Here is a 23,378-nt window from a genome sequence, read left to right as displayed (position 1 = left end):
TCTTACATATAAATACTCAAATGCCTGTCTGAGTAGGAATGTCTAGCCTTTTTTAAAAGCCTCTTCTGAATCAGTAAAACAAAGAGATAAGTGCAACTCATGCCACCCCACCCCAAAGGCCTGGTTTCCACTCATTTTAAAATGAGACACCACCAGCAGTCTGTTCCAAAGTCCTAAGGGTTGAAAGAGTGGGTCAGTAAAAGTTTTAACATGTGCCGGGGTGCATTGCCATTTAAATTTTAAAACTGACTCGAAAGTCAACAGGGAGTCAGTGAAGATATATTAAAGTTAGGGGATATGAGATCTCTTTCTGGAAATATTAAAAGACACGCAGCTGCATTTAGGACAGATCACAACCAATTATTAGTCCAAATCTGCAAAATAACTAGTAACTAAAGATTTAAAATAAATTTAGACTCAGCTCAGCTCTAGGTATCACTGTGAAAAACAAAGGCTGTGGTAAACAAACCAGCAGGGCTGGTGATGGTAGCGTCTCTTTCCTTTAAAGTGTCCAAAACAGGCAGTTAGATAAAGAGCGTTCAGCCGTATGATACAGAATTGAAAGAGTATGTTTATTTTTTTAAGAGTTAACGTGTGAGGATGTAAAAACGCATTGTTTCCTTAGCAGGTACTAGAATAACAACAAATATTGATATTACATTATTTGTTAGTTTTTTGTTGCTTTTGTACAAGACCAAAGTGGAACATGTGGGGAAAACTAAACAGCACAAACACCTCATGCCAACTGTTAAACATGGTGGTGGAGACGTGGTGATTTGGGCTTGTTTTGTGGCTACAGGTCACTGAGTTGACCATGAACACCTCTGTATACCAAAGAATTCTACAGTCAAATGTAAGGCTATCTACTTGACAGCTAAAGCAGGGGGGCAGGGATAGCTCAGTAGGTAGAGTGGTGGCCCCATGATCAGAAGGTCGGGGGTTCGACTCCACTGAACGGCTACCCTGAGGTACCCCTGAGCAAGGTACCGTCCCTACACACTGCTCCCCGGGCGCTGCACTGGTGGCTGCCCACTGCTTCACTGGGTGAATGGGTTAAATGCAGAGGAACTATTTCCCTATGAGGACTAACACGCACACTTTAAAATGATCCAAAGCATATCAGCAAATCTACAACAGAATGGTTGAAAAATAAAAGAATGAAGGTGCTGCAATGGTCCAGTCAAAGCCCAGACCTCAGTCTGAGTGAAATGTTGTGGAGGAACTTTAAGAGAGCTGTGCAAAACAAATAGTTGCAAAACTCAATGAACTGAAGCAATGCTGTAAAGAAGAGTTGGAGAAAAGTTTCTCAAGAATGATGTGACAGACTGATAAAGTCAAAAAAGAAAATGAATAACTAGTATTTCTGCTAAAGTTGGTTCTGCAAGCTATTGTATCTGTTTGCATCATAAGGGACCTCAAAGGCCAGAAACCCCATCACTGGCCAAAACAGACCCTCATCTGACCAATGAACTTTCCTGATGTACTTTTTTCTTGGCCCTGGGCCATCGGGTCATCGATTAGGTTGACCTCTGAAAACATTTGGCAGTTTTTCAGTTAGGGCATGTAAAGTATAGGCGTGATACATCGCTTGTCTACTGTTAAATATTTTCCTTTGTCATCAAAAATGTTTTAAAAGAGGAAAATATGATATAACGTTTTTAAGAACCAAATAAAAGAAATACAGATGTTAAAGGTTACAGCTGAAGGACAATGTCATAATGGGTCATTTCTCCCTTGTATTAACTGTAGTGTCAACATTTTAATCAATAAGCTTGCACTTCAGCAGTTTGCATGGAACATATGGAGTGGACACCATTCCCAACTTTGTTTTGAATTTTTCAACTTCATATCATGCAGCCTGAACTATACTCAAAATATAATCTAATTTTAATTTAAACCAAATTAGAAAGCTGAAATGATAATTTGATGTCAACAGGGAGATCTAATGTAATGGCTCTGAGCCCATTTGTTCTGTTATCAATGCTCGTCATCGATTTTCCGGTCGGTTCTTCTCAGCTATAGCGTGGCATTGATTGGTTTCCAGTGTCGGGGAAAGTTGCACAGTCGCATGCGAGCAGCAGGACAGTCCTCCGCTGCGTGCCAGAGTGAAGGCTTCAATACTGACATCTGCAGCCACAACAGAAACACAGAGTACTTTTGTTTTACTCAAATATGAAAGAGGAGACTGAATGTTTTCGAAGACACTTGCCCAAAAAGTGTTTGAAATGATGGATATTTTGGATGCGTATATATGGTAAAGGAACATCCTACTTTGAAGTTTCAAATCAGGTATGTCCTGTTCACTTTTAGTGATGTTTGACTGAAGATTTGATCGACTATTGAAAGATTGTTCAGCTATGTAAATCCTGCCTTTGCCATGCAGGGATTAAAGTATTGACTCCTTGCACTATGTGAGGGCATAGTATTTTGGGAGGGGCACAGCTAGACTTGCATTCTGGGAAATTTAGAGTACAGAGGAGTTTGTATTAGGAAACAGAGCTGTATCAAGACGTTTTCAATAAGTGTCTTTATATAAACAAAAGCATAATAAAGTAAATTACATCAGGCTTACAATAATGGTAAACTTAATACACTAACTATTGTAATATTATGAAAAAGTCAAAATTCTTTATAGAAAATGATCAAAATTTTTTTTTTTGAAACCAGCTTGGATGTGATCTCTTTAGTCTAAATATAAAGGAGTGTTTCTCTAATCATACACAGGACAGCAAAGCTCAATGTCTGACTCAGACCTCATGAAGGGTGGGGGACCGGCCATCAGGAGCCCCGAATGCCGTTCATCTCCGACTCCTCGAATGGAGTTCCACGGCTCCTTCAAAGTGGGGGAGCGCTCGCCCAATGTCACAGAGAAGGTCACACAGGTATGGCAGCTGAGAACCTCACATGGGCTCTGCAGGTCCCATTTATGAGATCCAAATGACTGAAATGTATTGCCATTAATGATCACATTCACTGCTGACCTGGTTCAGTCCATCACTGGATGTGAAAGTAATCATGTTTTTAAATACTGAGAACAAGATGGGCTCTAGAAAGTTTCCACGCTGGAAGACTTCTGTTAATTAACCTTTTAAAATCAGTTGGTGATCAGGTGACTGGTTGTATTCATCATTGGGTGTGAAGTAGAACCTAAAACTGAGCCACAGTTAAATTAACACCTACTGTTAACACTGCTGGACCCCTAAAGCTCAGTGACCTGCATCACTGCTCTGTGGGATCATGTGAGATGGATTCAAAACAAATGGAAGGGGCATGTGAACTTCCATGGGGGTACCCGGTAATCCCTGTCTCTCTGACTGTCAATAATCTAATTTATCTGTCTTTTTCATAGAGTTATTTGCAAAGTTGGTGAGATTAAATAATACGATATTGAGGGTATAGGCAGAACTCAATGACAGTGAAAGCACATGACCAACTCATCATTATTGGCTTCCAGCAAACCAACATCCTGCGTTCAGTCAGTTCTTAGACTGTTGATAACAGGATGTTGTTATTTTATCTATCTTTAAGGTTTTGTGAAATTTTGGATATGGTTCCCTTATCTGGATCTAACTTTTCTGCAAGTCTTGTGTCTGCTGAAAGACACTAATGACAGGATGGTCAAGGATTTGTTGGACCTACAAGGTTGCAAAACTAAAGCACGCAGCCTCCAACGAGAACCTGGTCAAAACAGTACGTGCTCTAACAAGGTCTATTGGTTAGTTTATGAGAGAGATTTAATAGAAACACTAATATTTGTTTTGTAGAAATCTAGGTTTACTGTTTTCCTTTGCATGCAAAAGATTAGGTGTTCTTTTCATCAAAGAAAGAAGGGATTTGGGTACATGATGGATATTTATTCACCTTCTGGGAGAAGAAGTATATTCCTCAAAATCAATTAAAACAGCACTCGTTAAATATTTTGATTTCCCTGTGAAATAGGTAAAGAGCATACTGATGAATTCTTTATATGCTTAGGTTCTCTCTTTGGAGTCTGATGTGCTGCCTGAATACAAACTCCAGGTACCAGAAACGACATGGTGGATCTTGCTTCACTACAGCCCCTTTAAGGCATTTTGGGACTGGATTATTCTCCTTCTGGTCCTCTACACAGCTGTTATTACTCCTTACTCAGCTGCCTTCCTGTTGGCTGAAAATGGGGATTTACGCCAAAGGAGTTGTGGCTACACATGTAACCCTCTAAATGTGGCAGATCTTACGGTGGACGTGCTGTTTATTGTGGATATAATCATCAACCTTCGGACGACCTATGTGGACCAAAATGACGAGGTAGTCACGCAGCCGAGCCAGATAGCAAAGCATTACATCAAAGGCTGGTTCCCTATTGATTTGTTTGCAGCAATCCCGTTTGACCTTCTCATTTTCAGATCAAGCTCGGACGAGGTAAGAATTCTGATTCTTTGTAAAGCTTCAAAGGTTTTTATCCTTAAGTGTCTAAACTTTAAAAGTTGTTCCCTATTGAGTTTCAAAAGTTATTGAAGCTGTTTGACCTTTTATCTGCCCATCCCTGTCTTACATGTTCCCTCTTGTTCATGGATACCAAAGATGGCAACCTTAACAAGCCTCCTGAAAACAGCTCGGCTATTGCGATTGGTCCGTGTGGCAAGAAAGCTTGACCGATATTCTGAATATGGTGCTGCTGTCCTCTTCTTGCTCATGTGCACCTTTGTACTCATCGCCCACTGGCTAGCGTGCATGTGGTATGCCATTGGCTTTGTGGAGAGGCCGTACACTGCGACTGGTTGGCTGGACAACCTGGCTGAGCAACTTGGAAAGGCGTACAATGAAACAGACTCCAGCTCTGGTCCTTCAGTCAAAGACAAGTACGTCACAGCTCTGTACTTCACCCTGAGCAGTTTGACGAGTGTGGGGTTCGGTAATGTGTCTCCAAACACGAACTCAGAGAAGATGTTCTCCATCTGTGTCATGGTCATTGGATGTAAGTTGAATAACCAATGGTCATTGTATTTAAGTCTTTAGTTGGGTACTGGTACAACTTTATCATTATTACATCTGAAATGACCCAATCCTGTTTGTCTTCTTGTCCTCTTTCTCTTCTGTATCAGCTCTCATGTACGCCAGCATATTTGGCAATGTAGCTGCCATAATCCAGCGGCTGTACACTGGTACAACCCGGTACCACACCCAGATGCTGAGAGTCAAAGAGTTTATCCGCTTCCATCAGATTCCAGGTAGTCTGCGCCAACGACTAGAGGAGTATTTCCAGCATGCATGGACATACACAAACGGAATAGACATGAATGCTGTAAGTAAACAAAATGGTAATGCTCCTTTGATGTTCTTTATCTCTCTTATTGTTACGTATCTTCTGACCGTATTTCTTTGTTCAGGTGTTAAAGGGATTTCCAGAGTCTCTGCAGGCAGACATCTGTTTGCACTTGCACCGCTCTCTGCTACAGAACTGCAAGGCTTTCCAAGGAGGCAGCCAAGCATGTCTCCGTGTCTTATCTGTGAGATTCAAGACAGTCCATGCACCTCCTGGAGATACTCTGATTCACTATGGAGACATCCTCGACTCTCTCTTTTTCATCTCACATGGTTCCATCCAGGTCACCAGAGAGGATGTAGTGGTGGCCATATTAGGTAAAGCTATATAACCATACATTATTTTACTCCTTAAGTCCTCTCAAAAATGACCTTCTCAAATCAAATAAATCTTTGTCCTCTTACAGAGAAGAATGACATCTTTGGTGAGCATATCCACCTTTATGATGAGCCAGGGAAATCAAGTTCAGACCTACACACCATCACCTACTGTGAACTGCACCGCATCCTTAGGGATGACCTTCTTGAGGTCCTGGATATGTACCCAAGCTTTGCAGACAACTTCTGGAGGAACCTGGAGATAACCTTTGACCTGAGAGATGTACATTGACAGTTTATTGTAACACACTTCACCTAATGCTAAAAACAGATATTTTATACTGTCACTTTGGTGAGATAATAAATATTTTTTTCTGTCGTCTTTAGGCTGATCAAGAGCCACCAGTAATAATAGATGATGATTCTGGTGATGACTGTGAATACCACCACAAACCAAGATGCAAAATACACTCACTGGACTGCAGAAATAGGCCAGGTGAGATATGAAATGCATAGAAAGTCGTGCAAACAAAGCAAACAATGTGAAAAGCCATTTCAAATCCTGACTTAAATGGATGGACATTGAATCATACTGAGATTATCCATGGAATCCAAAGATGCTTTAGACATGCCTGTAAAACAGGCCTTACAGATTTGAAAAGTTTTACACCACCACCACCACCACCACCTGTGTTTCAACTTGACTTGTAATTGAGCCAACTCTGGCTGCCTGACACCCCAAACTGTGGGTGTCATGCGTGGGAAAACTGTAACTGAAGGACAGAAATGCTTTTCTTTGAACAGATGGAATTGATCACGAAGACTCGTATCCCCTTCAGGCCTGCCATCAGTCATTTTCTCATGCCTGCTGGGAGGACAGTTGTAGCTGTGGATCGTCATGTTCGCAGGCAAGTGAGGACTTTGAAAAACCTCTTGCCCATGGTGCCAAAACAGAGCATTACTCTGCAGAAGCTGACAGGCAGGATTACTCTTCATCTGCACTACAACTGCACCCCCAAAGTGGCACCTCAGTGGGGAAGGATGCAGTGTTTGACCGGGGTCCTCAAGGTAGATGGCAGTCTTGATTTTGTCATGCAATTGCAAGATATAAATTTAACTGCAGTCTTGATTGTTACCCTGTTTGAAAGGTTTTGGTTCTTTTAAACGTGTCACTTTGAAGCACTGTCTTGATATTTTCCTCAGCCTCATCTCTGAATGTGCCAGGGATGTATCAATACTGGTCAGACAGACAATCACAGCAGTTTTCCAGTCAAGCCTGGCGATCACCTTCTGTCCGCAACTCATGCCACCCACCACCATTCACAGAAGAAAGGCCCAGTGAACTTGAGACACGCCTTGAAATTTTGCATTCACAGCTCAACAGGTGCATTTGCTACCGTTCACCTTTTGATCTTTGCTACTTCTGAGAAAAAGATACGAGGAGTGACTTTGGCTCAAAATGTCACTCCTCAAATGTTGCATTGCCTAAATTCCCTCAGTCAATGAATTTTCTGTCTTATCTTAAAATGGGTGATGAGTTAACATTTACATCACCCAAGAATCTTGAAAATTTGCACAAATTCATTTTGCATGTATACATCAGCAACGTGACGAGCCTTGCTGTAAGTAATAGAACCAATGGCTTAGCGAAGGAATCCTGACGTAACCCTGAGCATTACATTTCTACACCTGAACAATTAACATATCTGTAGAGAGTTTCTTTAACAAGCAAAAAATTCAAAAACTATCTATACTATATTCATTTCCATATGAGCATCACTCCAAGCCATACTTTTTTTTAGTTCCATCTAAGACTTTGAGCACTTTTTGAATTTTTCTTTGTCGAAATCTGACTTTATGCAAAAAGTTAAATTAAATTCCAGTTTTCATGTCTTGTGTTCAGCACAGAACTCAATTGAAATCAACAGCAGAGAGGAAAATATTCATGGCTCTCCAACGACTTTGTATTATGTAGAAGTCCCTCCTTACTCTTTGTTTGTTACCCCCAAAAATCAAACAACTGGTTAATGAGTATACATTTTCCCCTTGTGACAGGTGGTTACCAGATGGTTGTGGACTCGTCTGTAAGCCCATATGACTAGGCCATTAGCAATCGATTTCCCAGCAACTGCTACCAGCCTCCAGCAACCAATTGCCAACCAGTGGAGGATTACATATTTTCTCTCACAACTGGTGGTTACTAAATGGTTGCAGACCAGTTTCTAGTCCTAGGTGTCATTGAAATCTTAATCACTTGATTCTACTGTATTGATCACTGCATGTGCAAAATGGTGAAAAGTTAATGTCACATGTTTAGTGGTTACATGTTTCCAAAGCCTCAGTACTAGCTTGCTATATGTAGTTAACTTTTCTACAGCTAACTGAAAATAAGGTGCTAAAATCTTCCTGAAACATAGCCAGCATAGCATAGCAACATAGCATTTTGGACAGATAACATCATTTTGTTAGTTTTTCTGTTACATATTGCACAGGCAATAATTTTTCCCTGCAGTGAGGGTAGTTTTCATAGTACGATAAGTTACATTACATTACGTTGGAGTCAAAATTTATCATATTTGCACAAACATTTTGAGCCCTAAGTTATCAGTTTATGCTAGCAAGCTCTAGTAAATTGCAGTTTTGAGACTATATGTTAAATTAATGCTAAGTAAAATATAGAGAAAATAATCAAATTGAACTCACCAAAACAAGAATCAGACAGCATGGATCTGTTAAGTTATTAATTACATTAACTATCTACACAGCTAGCCATATTACATGTTCTAAAAGGCATCAGCACTACAAACACATTCAACGGGGGCGGATTGTAACTTTGGTATATTCATATTTTAAGAATATCCAGTAGGCTATTGCAGCCTGCATTGGCAACCACCTGTCAGTCTATGGCATGCCTCTAATTATGCAAACTTTCATTTGGAATAAAGTTTAAAACCAACACGTCAACAAGCAAAATCAGCAGGACGTAAACATGACATTATTTCTGGTGTAAATTTAAGCATGTAATATTTGGGTCTGGACATGCAATTTATTATCACTTTGCTTCATTCTTCTCATACTTCCACCATCTTTTAATTAGTACCTCTTATTTCCTCAGACTGGAGACTCGCATGACAACTGACATCAGTGTTATTCTGCAGCTTCTCCAGAGACAGATGGCCCCTGTACCTCCAGCTTACAGCACTGTATCATCTAGTACTCTCCACGCTGATTCCCCTGGCCTGTATGGGGCTGGAACTCCAGTGCTGCATAACATGTATCCCATTTCCCCCATACAAATGGACAGCTTGGCACCGACACAGGTATGGTATCAAACCAAAAAAAACCACGACAATTCATCAGTTAGGCCAAATATCTGAAAAACACTGTTATATATCTGAAACGCATTTCATCTTCTTTCATCTCAACATGTTGTGCTTATTTACTAAGACCTCGGCTGAGACAGACCTTAAGCAGACCAGCAAATCCCAGGACTCACTGTCCAGTGGGATCCATGTGACTGCGGCATCTGATGACACCATGTTCATGGCTATCACCCCTGAAACTGACACACATACTGGGCTAACTCCTCAGCTACCCCAGCCATCAGTCAAATCCTCCCTCATGGACAGTTCCAGGCTGTGTGGTAACCTCCGCTACCCCTCACTACCAGAGAGCCTGGACATACAATCACGATTGGCAGAGATCCAGAAACACCTCTCGGATCCTGTCCTCCCCATCGTCTGACAGTCAGTGTCACCTACTTCTTAAAGACATTTAGAAGGAGCTCTGTGACCAGTCCATCCGTTTGTCATTGAAGAATTATTTATAATTACACTTTTTACTTTACTATTACTTTGGACATTGGACAGTGTTGAACACAGACAGTGCTTGCAAACAAGGATTTTACACACTGCCCAGCCAAAAAACAGCAGTCACCATGTGGATTTACCTAACCAAATACGAAAGACCCCCCCACTGGATTCGGGGTCTAGGTTCACCAATGTTATGTGCCCAAAAAACGAGGTCAGCTGACTACCTGAATATACAGAATGATTTTTTTTTCTCTGATGATGGCACGGGAATATACCAATCTGACAATGCCAGGATTCACCAGGTTTAAAATGAGCGGTTCAGGGAACATGGAGGATAGATTGGCTACCACAGAGGCAAGACCTTAACCCCAGTGGGAATCTTTGTGTGTGCTGGAGAAGACTTTAGCAGTCTGACTCCCCCATCACCCATCATCAATACAATTTTTTGGTGAAAGATTAATGCAATTCTGGATGGAAATGAATAATAATTATCACTTCTTAAAACCATGGGGAAAGTGTGCCATCATCAAAGCTAAAGCCAGCCCAATGAAATATTAGCATGTGACTTGTTCTTTGGCTGGGCGGTGTACTTCCTTCACACTTGCCTAAAGAAATAAACTTGAAAACACTTAATACTTTTGAATGAACAACTAACAGGAAGGTTGTATTATTTTATATAGATAACTGCTAATCCAGAAATGTCACCTCAGCAACCTTAGTGAGTGGCGTCCCTGTTCATGTATGGATAACGATCTTTTTAAATTCTAAAGAATTTCCCTGCAGACCCATTTACTCTAGCCTGACCCAATACTGACACTTTGAGTCCACTATGTTTAGTGTAAATATTTAGAGAATTATGTTGGCCAAGATTAATCAGGTTAGGCTTGGTTTTATACACCTGTAGCAATCAGACTGAAAAAATATCCAAATTCAAAGATTAAGAGGTGTGGCTGATAATTTAGTTCACATAAAGTATCTTTAATATAATGCACTGCATTGCATAAATCCGCAAAGTTGTGTTAAGTAATTTTAATTTTATGTCAGCAACAATAGAAAATAATGAAGAGGGAATAGAGATAAGCTGAATTAAACAGCAGTTACTGACATAACTAGCATCTTTGATCTTGTACCAGTAACTTCCCTGTAAGAAAGACTAGGTGTTGATTTTCTTGGTATTATTGTAGGGTCTTGGATGGCACCAGCGGTGATTACTGGAAGTGTTCCTGAGCCCTGTTTTTACCTGTTTTTAATGCAGTGTCTTTTAGAGATATATTGTACTGTAGATGATGTGATTTGAAAGTGGGAATTTTACATAGAGGACACTGTTCCGAAATGTATACCATTTTTGCAGATTACTGAAACTCTGCCTCTCCATTTTCCTCTTGTTACCTGTTGCCGAAAGCAAACAGGATGACACACAGTAGTAAACATGGCCTTGTCCCAGCTGTTTCCAGATGTGTTGCTAGCACTTAATTGAAAATTAACTAATATTTTTCACTAACTAGTAAAATTTGTTGTAGCAGATAGCGATCCAGTCAGGCTGGGTGGAAGCCCACTGGACATTATTGATCTGTCCCTCGGCTGTGTAGGCCAGTATGGGGTCATCCGCTACACAGAGGACGAGGAGATGAGATTTCAATCAATTTATCTTATTTAGTCTGGGAGAAAATAATGTGAGTAGACGCAACATATTCCTGTTCTGAGTCTGGTAATATCTGCAACCAGGCTTTCCTTTTTTGGCAGGAGGAAAGATGGAAAAAAAAATCTGCCCCAGATAACAGTATGGCTTTACTTGATTCTTTCCAACAAGAAATTAGTCAATGAGGTGGAAACCTTCACTAATCTGTTTCTTCTTCCCAAAGTATCACACACTCTGCAAAGTCATTATCTCAAATCCAACCTCTGATTCAGAAGATGTTTTCGCATAAAATACAAAATCTGAGACTTTTGCTGCTCAGCTCGTTCTTAAAGGGCTCCGTCTTGTGTTGAATCTCAGTTACTGCAGTGACATTCACATTTCAGATCAGGGGCGGGCAATTAATTTTTTCAAGGGGCCAAGGGGAAACTAGGGCCATTGTGGAGGGGCGCGCCTCTGAACTACTGGTCAAAGTAAATGAAAATGTGAAATGGGCCAACACAGTATCACTATTTAATCAATATGTCTGTGTAGGTTCTCACCCATCTGGGTCATGAAAAGCTTGAAAAGAACACAACTGGATATCTTTAAGTTTTCTGAAGACAAAGGATAGTGGACTGTTTGAAAGAAGAAAAGAAAATCCAGCAGTGATACTGACTGAAGTGCTCTGCAAGTCAAAGTCCAACAAACTCTGATTCAGTGCTCTTGCCCTGATGAAGTTAACTATTTTAGCAACATTGTTAATTTTTAGCACTCACACAACACCTGAGTTGTAATACAATGCAAAAGTACCAATTTCAGAATTCATTTTAGTCACTTTATCTTGCTTTCATTTCAAAAGTCAGACAATTTCCCGTCAGATCTGAACAGTGCAGTAACTCTAGTCCCTTTCACTGAGTGCATTGTTGCCAGCTCCTCTGTAATCTCGAACTCTTGTGTTAGACCCCTACAAAGGTGAGTAACTGGGCTGTGTTGCTGATATAAAAAAATGCATTTACAGTGAAGCTGCATAATAAATAACACAAGTTTAACAATTAAATTTTTATAAAAGAAGAACCCCCTTCAAAATAAAAAGCAACACAGTTGTATTGTGATTTTCCACAAAAAAATTGCAAAAAACTGTAAAGCATTATCTGATGGGGAGTTTATCAAAGAGCGTTTGGTGGCTAAAGTAGGACAGACTGCATGTTTTATAATTATTTACATCTAAATCTTAATTTCCCATTGACCTTAGGAGGGCCAATCAAATGTACCAGAGGCCTAGGTTTCCTTTAAATAACGATATTATGCAGTGCTCTAAAAACTACAATCAAGTGTTTTGCTACAGCTGCCTACCTGCAGTACAGATGTGACAGGAGGAATGTGGCGCCCAGGCGATTCCGTTCACACAGGCCCTGTGGTTGTTGAGTCTGGCTACCGGAGTACAGGGTACACGCACGTCTAAAATCACCACCTGAGGATACACAGCGACGCTTTACATTTTTAGAGCTTCTCTTAAATTGACTTTTCAATACAAAATAAAAGGAAAAAATGGTTAGATTGACATTTCCACTGTGCAGTTTCATGATCTGAGCAGGAGCCCTTTAAATGGAGCAGCACTAACCTCCAAGCTGTCCATCGCCATGGTAGCTAAGTAGTTGGGATCTTGCTTGTTCCAGCAGAGTCGGAGCAATGGGTGATGCTGTGGGTCGTCGTAGATGATTGTGCTGTGTTTGAGGTGTCGGAGGTCAAACATGCGGACCGAGCCATTCGCACCCACAGAGGCAAACGTATCCCTGCCCCCGCCTGCTCGGCTAAACGAGATGTCATACACCTGCGATACAAGCAGACAGTGGCCCACATGAGTCTGTCACTCCAACATGTTTGTTTTAAAGGACAGCGCTTCAATAAAGTTTGATGGATCATCTAATAACTTTTACCTCCTTGTCATGAGCTATGAGCTGTGTCTTGACGTGACCTGTCACCACGTTGACCCTCCCCAGCACCTGCCCAGTCTCCAGCCCCCAGATTGTACAGGTGGTGTCTATACTGGAAGTACCTGCACAGAAAAAAACAACAACATACATTCACAACATTTTTTATTTTCAGTTTCAAACATTGTAATTTGGGTTTATCGATTAAATGCCCTGAGGTTTTTACCTAACAAGTTTGGGTCCACCTCGTTCCAGTCAAAGGATGTGAGCTGTGCACAGAAATCTGAATTCTTGTTGTTGTTGAGCAGACACTCCAGACGGGTCTCTCTATCACTCACCTGCCAATCGACAAAACATCATTGTCTAAATTTAACTTCATGTTCTAATACCATAGACAGTATAAAAGATGAACTTAGCTTCCAGGTCTGAAAGTCTAGCCAAAGCGAAAGGGCTTAAACTTGCATTGCTTTTTTATGGCCAGCAGGGGGCGATACCTGTGGGTGTGCAAACAAACTTCTGGTTGTATTCAGATCTGTCATTTTGGATGTGTGACAATGTATGGTCAAGTGAATAAGGGTCACAACAAGTCACACATCTCTAGAGACTGGTCTAGAACTAACTTGCAACCACTGGTTGTGAGTAAAAATATCTATTTCCCAACCAGTTGGCAAGTGGTTGTTGGCAGTCAATGGAAAATCAATCCCTAGGAAAAATGTGTATTTCCCAACTGGTTGATAAAAACCTCCTTGCAGTTGCTTTTGTCACAGCAGACTGCCATGGTAATTTGCATGTAAGATGCTGACTTCTCTGCGAACTCCCAGTAGTCTCAAGAGCTTGATAAAATAACAACTGGACTTCTTCTTAAGCACTTAAGACTAGGTGTAGGTTCTCAAGTCATCCTATAACCTGGATGACTGAAAACCTACACACTCTCCCAGCTGTAGTGGAAAGTGCGACCCAAATCAGAAACCTACAAAGTAACAACTATGCCTTTTGAACCACGTTGGCCGCAGCAGCCCATGAGTTTATGGTCTCAAACACTCATTTCAGGTCATGCTGGAATTTCTTAGTAATGATTACTGAATAGATTATAAGAAACATAATGCCTCTGTAGTAGTGATGTGTCGGTCGCGAACGAAATGGTTCTTAGAGCCGGATCTTTGACGTGAATGACGCGAACCGACTCCTTATCGCGAGCCGTGGGTTGTTTTTTTTTTCTTTCTCTCACCCTCTCTCTCGCACTTTTTTTCCGCTTCACTCCGCATGCAGCCTTGTGCTTTGCGCTGGGCAAAGGGGGGGAGGGGCGGTAGTTACACTCAGTAGCACAGGAACAGAGCAGGAGAGAGAGACAGAGAAAGAGAGCCGGGACAACAAAGTCACATTAGAAAGGTATAGTAATCATCCACAACTATTTTCAGTTGCAGATGATAAAGGATTCAGAAAGTTTATTCATGCAGGTCCATATGACAGAGAATATGCATGTTCTTTTTGTTTTCATATTATAATTTATATTTAATTGTGTTGTGGTTTGCAGTGTTTTGTGTTGTTTCACTTTAAATTTGTTTAAAAGGAAAAAGCTGAAAATTTAAATATTGAAATGTGAATAATTGGTTTTTGTATTATATGATTTATTTATTACATTTTATGTGGAGTGAATAAATAAAAGTATATTTACTGTGGCCCCTAGAGACAAAGCATGTACAAACTTCAAAACACGTAAAAACTCCAAAACACGTAAAAACTCCAAAACACGTACAAAACACAACAGAAGTGCTCCAGGATGCTAGGGCGCAGTGTTGAGCTTTTGTTACCTAGTGGCTACACAAGCCAGGAAGTACCAACGACCGTATTTGATGTGTGGTAGTAACAGGTAAATGAACATTTTTTTTAAATCATTTGAATATATATGAGTGCTTGTGTATAAATACAAAAACAATACACATATGCTTTCAATTGTGTAATTTAAGTGATCTAAGGAGCTCTGTTTTGGAAGTTAAGTTAACGCTAGAAATGTGTTTTGGAATTTGTACGTGCTTTGTCTCTAGGGGCAACCGTAGGCTTTGTCTCTCGGAGCCACCGCATATATTTATATAGAAACATATATAAATAAAACCACTTTTTTTTTACATTAGTAATTCCTTTTGTGCATAATTTTATATTTTATATTATTGTTAATAATAAATTAATTAAACAAAACAACCCGAAGAGCCGGTTTGGAGCCGAAAGAGCCGGTTCTCTAAAAAGAGCTGGAAATCCCATCACTAGTTCATAATACGGCAGCAATGGCGGCAACCGGAGGACAAAAATAGTATAATGATGAGCGTCATGGAGGCGGCTAGTGCTGCTTTCAAGGACCAACAGGGGTATTTGCAATTACTGCAGGAAAGAACAAAAGGACTCAGAAAGGAGTGTTTCATAAAAGAGAGCTTTGATTCTTGTGCGATTTAAACAGGTAGTGCTGTTAACTATATGTTACATTACATTACTGAAAAATAAGCAAGTTGAGTTAGTAATAAAATGTAAATGAATCATCAATCTCACGTCTTTGCTTTGGTTTTTTACGGTGTTTAAGTGCCACTTTTGTTCATCTTAAAAAAAATTTTATTCTTAACTTACTTTGTGTTTTATAATATTTATTTGACGTTAGAGTGGTAAGTTTACGAGAGGCAATGGAAGGTAGCACTGCAGACCTGAGCAGCTGCAAATAAAACCCAAATAAAAGAAATTCCTTAACACAGCAGTTCCTTGAATGAACCTGAGGGAGCTATCTCCCATTTGTTGTTGTGATACCTACTCTACTAAAAGATCCAGATGTTTCTACGCCTCCACGAACACATTAGTAATTTTCACCAGAACACAACAATTTATTTTATCATTTGAAAGTGAACTTGGAGGACCCTTAACAGTATGCGTAGGATTATTTGTCAGCACTGACAGCATTGCTATTTTTTCCAGCTAACACCCGAAACATTTGTTTGCCCAGTCCTCATGCATGCTTCTGTGAGAGTTTACAAAACAATGTGTGCAAATTCGGATTATATTTGCATCACTTCCAAATACATTTGACATTCAGTATTTACTCAGCTCCTGGCTGGAATTTATCATAGATCTGTGGTAGACCTATAGTTTTGATTAAAACCTTTGGTCGGCATCTGTTATAGAATATGGCTTTTTAAAAAATTGTTATTAGCCATGTCATTAGATTAGTTGCAATGAAAGAGAACATACAGTTCTCCGACCTTTCACTACACAACATAAAGTAGTATATTAAATACACATTTGTACTACTAGAAAAACTCAGTGTGATTTGGACAAGGGAGCTGTGAGAAAAAAGGTATTCTTACAATTTAACATCTCCCACCCCATCCAGGAGACTCTGACAGCACTGAGCAGCTCCTTCAGTGGCAGGCTGCGGCACCCACGATGTGGGACGGAGGTCTTTCCTTCCTACTGCTGTCAGACTCCACAACAAGGACTTCTCAGCTGACCAAACACACACATCCACATATGTGCAATAGCAATAACACTAAGTCCGATTCCCTTTTTCTGACAACATTGTATTTTATTCTGTTGTATTGTGTACATGATCTTATTCTTATTATCCTATCCTATTCCAGTGATTGTTTCTTAATTTTTGCTACTGTAACTTTGCACGGTCAACTTTCTGTTGTAACAAAATTAATTTCCCACGGGTGGGACTAATAAAGGTTATCTTATCTTATCTTATCAGGGTAAAGGTTGTGTTGGAGTCACTGGCTGTCAGAGGGTGAAAAGTGGGGTATGCTCTTGATAGGTCACCAGTCACTCACAGTCTAAATGTACTCACTAGTTAAAAACACTTAATTGTATATTGTTTTTCATATCCTTTAAGACAACCAGTTATGGCATTGCTCAGCTGTTCTGGTATGTATTCAAAGATCCTGAAAATCTGTTTTTGAATCAAAAGAACGACGTGGTGAATATATATGAAATAAACAAAAAACACCATAAATCACTGTATCATGAATTGCTACCAGGAAGGTGTAATATGTTAGCATGCTATACTAAACGAACATGGTGAACTTTGGTGCCAAAGAGGCCAACAAATTCACAAAACCGCAAGCAATTCTTCACTCTATTGTTGGTATTGTTGTTGAATCATTATGCCAGCCCAACTATGTCTTTTGTCTTTCTGTCTATATCTCCTGGGTGATGTACCTTTGCTTTTTTTCCAAGATGATTTGCAAAACCTCCACTAACGCCACATCATTAATTTGATGGATGCTTGGCCGCATTTATATGCAGCAGTTCCAAAACGTTTGATGCATTTGTCCAGGCAGCACATAGCACTAGAACGTCACTGCAAATACTTCTCTGACCTCTATCTCGCTGATCTTTCATCTTTTCTCTCAACTGCTCGGCTCAGCAATGTTGCTAGATATATATCCTCAATACAAGCGTGTGTCCAACAGCTCAGCTGCATCTGAATTTGTGTGGGAAAAGTTTGACTTTTCCTGGTGTGATGGTGTTAAATCAAACATGTATGCTTGGGCTTTTTGTTCAGTGCTGTGCTTTGTTTTTGGTTTTCCTGCCACTGTTGCAGTCCTCTGGGAGGTGTTTAAAATATGCAGGAGAAGTACATCGTTATCACCTAATGACTTTTTCGTACTTAACCTCTCCACCATGGATGCTATCTTCTTGGTTTTCATTCCACCTGGAATAATGAATCATTTTATTTGGATGTATTGGGACTTTGAAGCAGTTTGGAACAGTGTTTATGCCTTAAATTCATCTGGAAGACCGCTCCTGATGGTTGTACCTGTCTCGACTGTTACCTGGCTGTGGTTCATCCAGTCGTTTACCATAAGAGGAAAGGTCTGGCTCCCAGGGTTGTGATGGCTGGCATTGTTTGGACTCTCACGATCGCATCTGGGATTGCATACTTTCTTGTCTACAAGTTGTACTACAGCATGTTTCCAGTTGTGGTATTTTTAATTGCCTTTGTAATAATTGTTATCTGTGATAGTTTCATCATCCATACACTGAAAAAGTCTGGCCCTGGCAGAAACAACATCCACCCCCAGAAGCAAAGAGCCATTCAAACTGTCATCTTCAGCCTAGTCATGGTAGTCATCTCTTACCTTCCTCCAATACTTCTCTTTTTAATCGGTGGACCTCTGATGCCCAGTGACAAGATGTTCATATGTACTATTGGTATTCCTATTACAGTTACCTCCACTTTGGGATCTGTTGTTATGCCCCTACTCTACCTTTATAATGCTGGAAAATTGGATTTTTTTAAAGGTTGGATGCTGCAAGTTGTAATTTAAGCATCAGTATTTATTTCCACCCAAACAGTCAAAACTACTAGCTGTATTTCTGTGTATCTGTCGCCTGTTGTCGAATGTTTATAAGATTCTCTAACTTCATATTTACAGGTCTTCCCTTTTATATAATTCTGTATGTGTGTTACACGTTGGATCTAATATTTTATTTGGGCCAATAGGAAAAAAAGTTGGAATAACAAAACCATGGGAAAACAAACCTATACATTTAATAATGTACAGTTAAGACTTGTGTTTGGGACCTGTGTGCTTTATCAGATGTTAATAATAAAATGAGAATGGCTGTATTATGTATTTAAGCTGTGTTCCTCCACAGTAGAGAATAGGTGGGCAATAATGACTCTAATTAAGCAATTCAGGAGGTTTTTCTCCCATTAGACCAACAAGATAGAATAACAAGGCATGTTCTTCTGTTATTATGCAGAGGGAAGGTGTTTTGAAATTTAATTTGGCTGATTTTTTATTTGCAAACAGCAGTTTTTAAATCAAGTGTGTCTGTCTATGCTGCTGTGTTTTAATAGTCTCAAAGTTTAATAACTTTAAGACTATTAAAAACTTAATAGTTTTAAAGTCACTTATTATTAAATAGCTGAAAAAGTAAGAACATGTGCAAGAAGGGTGTAGCTGTTGCAGTAAACAGTGTGTTAAGGCAGGAATGATTTCCTGTGTCGTTCAGTGGTGCTTTTCGGTAATCTCAGTCTCTCACTGAACGTGCTCCTGTGACTGACCAACATGTCATGGAGTGGGTGGGAGGTGTTATCCAACATTGTCTTTATCTTGGACAACATCCGCCTCTCCGACACCACCTTGAGGGAGTCCAGCTCCATCCCCACAACATTACTGGCCTTACGGATTCGTTTATCGAGTCTGTTGGCATCTGCGACCCTCAGCCTGCTCCCCCAGCATGCAACAGCATAGAGGATCGCACTGGCCACAACAGACTCATAGAAAATCCCGAGCACTTTCTGGCAGATGTTGAAAGATCTCAGTCGCCTCAAAAAATAGAGACGACTCTGGCCCTTCCTGTAAAGTGCTGTGGTGTTTTTAGCCCAGTCCAGTTTATTGTCAATGTGTACTCCAAGGTATTTATAGTCCTCCACAATGTCAACACTGACCCCCTGGATTGAAACAGGGGTCAAGTGTTTCCTGGTCTTCCTGAAGTCCACGATCAGTTCCTTGGTCTTTGCCACGTTGAGCTGCAGATGATTCTGCTCACACCACGTGACAAAGGAGTCGACCACAGCCCGGTACTCTGTCTCATCATCCCTGCTGATGCATCCAACCACCGCAGAGTCATCAGAAAACTTCTGAAGATGGCAGGTCTCTGTGCAGTGGCTGAAGTCTGTGGTGTAGAGGGTGAAGAGGAAGGGGGAGAGGACAGTCCCCTGTGGTGCCCCTGTGTTGCTGATCACCTTGTCAGACACACACTGTGGGAGACGTACATATTGTACATATTGATATTCCTGTCAGGTAATCAACAATCCAGGACACCAGAGAAGCATCCACCTGCATCGCTGCTAACTTATCACCCAGGAGGGTCGGCCTGATGGTGTTGAAAGCACTGGAAAAGTCGAAAGACATGACCCTCACAGTGCTCGCCGGCTGGTCCAGATGGGTGTAGACCCGAATGAGCAGGTAGATGATGGCGTCCTCCGAGACGAGGCTGATATGCAAATTGAAGGGGATCCAGATGTGGTCTTACTATGGGTCGCAGCTGGTCCAGGATGAGCCTTTCCAGGGTCTTCATGATGTGGGAGGTCAGTGCCACGGGCCTGTAATCCTGGGGGCCACTGGGACGTGGCGTCTTTGGAATAGGGACGAGGCATGATGTCTTCCACATCACTGGTACCCTCTGCAGACTCAGACTCAGCATAAACAGTTTATGAAAGACTCCTCACAGGTCTTGAGGACAAGGGGACTCACTCCGTCTGGTCCAGCAGACTTGCCTGAGTGAAGTCTCCTCATTTGCATCTCAACCTGGTATTGAGTGAAGGTGATGGGTGGGGGAGGGGTGTCAGGAATCTCACAGGAGGCAACATGTGAAGAGAGAGGCTGGCACAGTGGTGTGGCTCTGGATTCCAGGCTGACTGCAGGTGAGGTTGTGGGGGTGGGAGCAGACACTGTGGTGTCGAATCTATTGAAAAACCGATTCAACTCGTTAGGTCTATTCTCACCTCCCTCAGCTCCCCTGCTGTTGGTTGGCCTGAATCCAGTGATGGTCTTCATGCCCCTCCACACCTCTCTCATGCTGTTCTGCTGGAGTTTCCACTCCAGCTTCCTCCTGTAATTGTCCTTAGCCTCTCTGATCTTGTCCTTTAGTAACACCTGGACCTTCCTCACCTCCTCTTTATTGCCCTCTCTGAAAGCCCTCTTCTTGTCATTGAGGAGGGCTTTGATGTCCTTAGTCATGCACGGCTTGTTATTTGGGTAACAATGAACAGTCTGAGCTGGAACAATGGAGTCGGTGCAGAAAGTTATGTAGTCTGTGATACACTCAGTAAGCCCATTGATGTTATATTATATGTATGTATGTATATTATATGTATATATATGTTATATAATAATATAATAATAATCTATCCACATATGAAGTGTGAATTTCGGCTCACTTCTTAATATATTACCTACAGGAAAAACATCTCAGCTCTTGCTCCAGCACTGATCCGCTGGGCACATTGTGTCTCTCTCTGTGGTCTTTAAAGCTCATGACCTCAGTGGTCACACTTTTTTTTAATATGATTTGCAAAATTTCCACTGTCAGGAAATCAGGACACATGTTTAGACAGCAGTTTAAAGATGAGTTTGAAACGTCCAGGCAGCCCATTACAGTAAGACCTCAGCACAAACACCTTCATAAAACCTCAAAACAAGGTACAGTTCTCATTTGTTTGCGTTTTTGTTTAATAATGATTATTTTTATGTACATTTTCCGTTGTTTGCCGACCAAAGATGCCGAGTCTCAGCATCTTTTGCACATTTGTTTGATTATATAAAGACTTCACATCACATTTTTGTTTTTTATAATCCAAGTTGCTTGCTTACAGCCTTTTTATGCTCTTGAGACTATGCTGGGAGACACAGCAAACCTTCTGCAGGGAGGGGTTGGACTACCTGAGCAACCTCTGTAGGGTCCATGTATCTCCTCACACTACCAGTAGTGACACCGACACTAACACTCAGCTAGTTATCTGAAGTCAATAGAACGAGAAGTTTAACTTTAAGCTTATACTCTGATTTAAAAGTTTTCCTTTATTGTATTTATTTATTTGAACTATAGTAAATAATTGTTGTACTGTATATTTCAGGTCTTTTAGCCACTGTTCAATAATGCTGCTTGGACTTCATCTTCGATACAAGCCTCCCTCCAACAGCTCTGCCCTGGCTGGAGTTGAAAGGTCTAACTTATCCTGTGATGGCACTGAACCGGCCTTTTATGCTTGGGATGTTGTCTCAGCACTGTGCTTTGTTTTTGGTTTTCCTTCCACTGTTGCCATCCTCTGGGAGATGTTTAAAATACACAGGAGAAAAAATCCATTCTCACCAAATGAGTTGTTCATACTTAACCTCTCGATCATGGATGTTATCTTCTTTGTCTTCCTTCCACCTGGAATACTAAATAACTTCATTTGGCTGGGGTGGGACTTCATGTCAGTTTGGTGCGGTGTTTATGCCTTGAATATGTGTGGGAGACCGCTCCTGATGGCTTGTACCTGTCTCGACTGTTACCTGGCTGTGGTTCATCCAGTTGCTTATCACAAGAGGAAAGGTCTGGCTCCCAGGGTTGTGATGGCTGGCATTGTTTGGACTCTCACACTCGCCTCTGGGATTGCATACTCGCGTTCTTCAAATTTATTTAACAGCATGCTTCCTGTTGTGACATATCTAATTGCTGTTATCATAATTGTTATCTGTGATGGTTTTATTTTCTATACATTAATAAAGTCTGACTTTGGCAGAAACAGCATCAATCCCCAGAAAAAAAGGGCCATTCAAACTATCATCTTCAGCCTGACCATGGTCATCATCTCTTACCTCCCTCCAGTAGTTCTTATTTCACTTGAGGGGTACCTGATCACCAAGCTGTCGATTCGTCAATGTATCTTAGACTATCTAGTTACCCTTTCATCCTCTTGGGGATCTGCTGTCATGCCTCTGCTTTACCTGTATAATATTGGGAAATTCGATTTTTTAAGGCTTGGACGGTGCAAGTTCTAATTGAAGCCACTTTTAATCGTTTTTGCACATTTCTCTTGTCAAATCAGTCCTGTAGAAGAAAACAAAAATTTTTCAAACAGTCAAAACTAAAAACAGCTCAGTTTACAGATAAGCCCTATTCAGACTGTTTTTTTTTTTTGTCATGTGCACATTTAGATCATAGAAAGTGCCCAAGCCACCTCTATTGGGTGGGTTTCTGTTATTCTGTGAGTCTATATGTACTTTTTTCTCTTCTATGTGGTTAAAAAATGAAATAAAACAACAATGGAAACCAAATGAAGAAAGCTTTCATCTTCTTATACAACCCATTTTTGGAAAAGTTGATGTACTGTGTAAAATGTAAATAAGAACGATTTGCAAATCTTATGAAGCCACACTTAATTCACATTAGAACACAGAAACCAGATCAACTGTTTAAACTGAGAAAATGAAGTATTTTTAGGACAGGAGGCCATTTTTAGCATCAACTCATGTAACACAGGGCACATGAAAGATTTGCTTTTAAACCTTTTGATTAATTGAAAGCACTAAAAGCAAGACAGACACTCTTCGTGTGAGCACAGAAGAGTTTTCCACTTTGTGTCAATCCATTTTAAACGAGCTTTGTCTCAGAGACGACAGCTGGGTTTCTGGATCGTGTTCACATGTGGCTTTTGCTTTGCATGACAGAGCTTTAACCTCCACTTGCTGATAACACAGTGAACCGTATTCACAGCCAGTGATTTCTGGAAGTGTTGCTGAGCCCATGCTGTGATTTCAATGACAGAATCAAGCCTGTTTTTAATGCAGCTGCCAGGGTCAAAGATCTAATATAGAGTTTTGGCTTTGTCCTTTGCGCACAGAGATTTCTCCAGAT

The 23,378-nt window shown here is 40.7% G+C and overlaps 3 protein-coding genes and 1 pseudogene across 3 annotated transcripts; 3 read left to right on the top strand and 1 right to left on the bottom strand.

Annotated features, from left to right (window-relative positions):
* Positions 1–2,738: 2,738 nt before the first annotated feature.
* kcnh6b (potassium voltage-gated channel, subfamily H (eag-related), member 6b) lies at positions 2,739–11,371 on the top strand. Its single transcript, XM_085467317.1, has 11 exons — positions 2,739–2,882; positions 3,976–4,401; positions 4,564–4,957; positions 5,085–5,284; positions 5,370–5,622; positions 5,712–5,905; positions 6,010–6,118; positions 6,427–6,690; positions 6,826–7,006; positions 8,738–8,942; positions 9,070–11,371. Exons 1-11 carry the CDS (start codon positions 2,739–2,741, stop codon positions 9,364–9,366), a joined length of 2,667 nt encoding a protein of 888 aa, XP_085323443.1. The 3' UTR covers positions 9,367–11,371.
* Positions 10,936–13,136, bottom strand: LOC146703106 (DDB1- and CUL4-associated factor 7-like). The gene is made up of 4 exons (XM_085467316.1): positions 12,990–13,136; positions 12,674–12,883; positions 12,406–12,523; positions 10,936–11,042 (listed from the first exon to the last, which is right to left on the bottom strand). Exons 1-4 carry the CDS (start codon positions 13,134–13,136, stop codon positions 10,936–10,938), a joined length of 582 nt encoding a protein of 193 aa, XP_085323442.1.
* Positions 13,137–17,390: 4,254 nt separating this feature from the next.
* On the top strand, positions 17,391–18,292 carry LOC146703105 (P2Y purinoceptor 3-like; annotated as a pseudogene).
* A 3,308-nt stretch (positions 18,293–21,600) lies between these two features.
* LOC146703104 (P2Y purinoceptor 1-like) lies at positions 21,601–22,522 on the top strand. The gene has a single exon (XM_085467315.1). It carries the CDS (start codon positions 21,635–21,637, stop codon positions 22,520–22,522), a length of 888 nt encoding a protein of 295 aa, XP_085323441.1. The 5' UTR covers positions 21,601–21,634.
* Positions 22,523–23,378: the final 856 nt, after the last annotated feature.

This window comes from Copadichromis virginalis, linkage group LG8 (assembly GCF_057382275.1).
Source record: "Copadichromis virginalis isolate Kocher_CV1m ecotype Utaka linkage group LG8, C_Virginalis_male_GT1.1, whole genome shotgun sequence".
NCBI lineage: Eukaryota > Metazoa > Chordata > Actinopteri > Cichliformes > Cichlidae > Copadichromis > Copadichromis virginalis.
The sequence above is the reverse complement of the archived record's forward strand: the minus strand, read 5'-3'. Positions and strand labels throughout refer to the sequence as shown.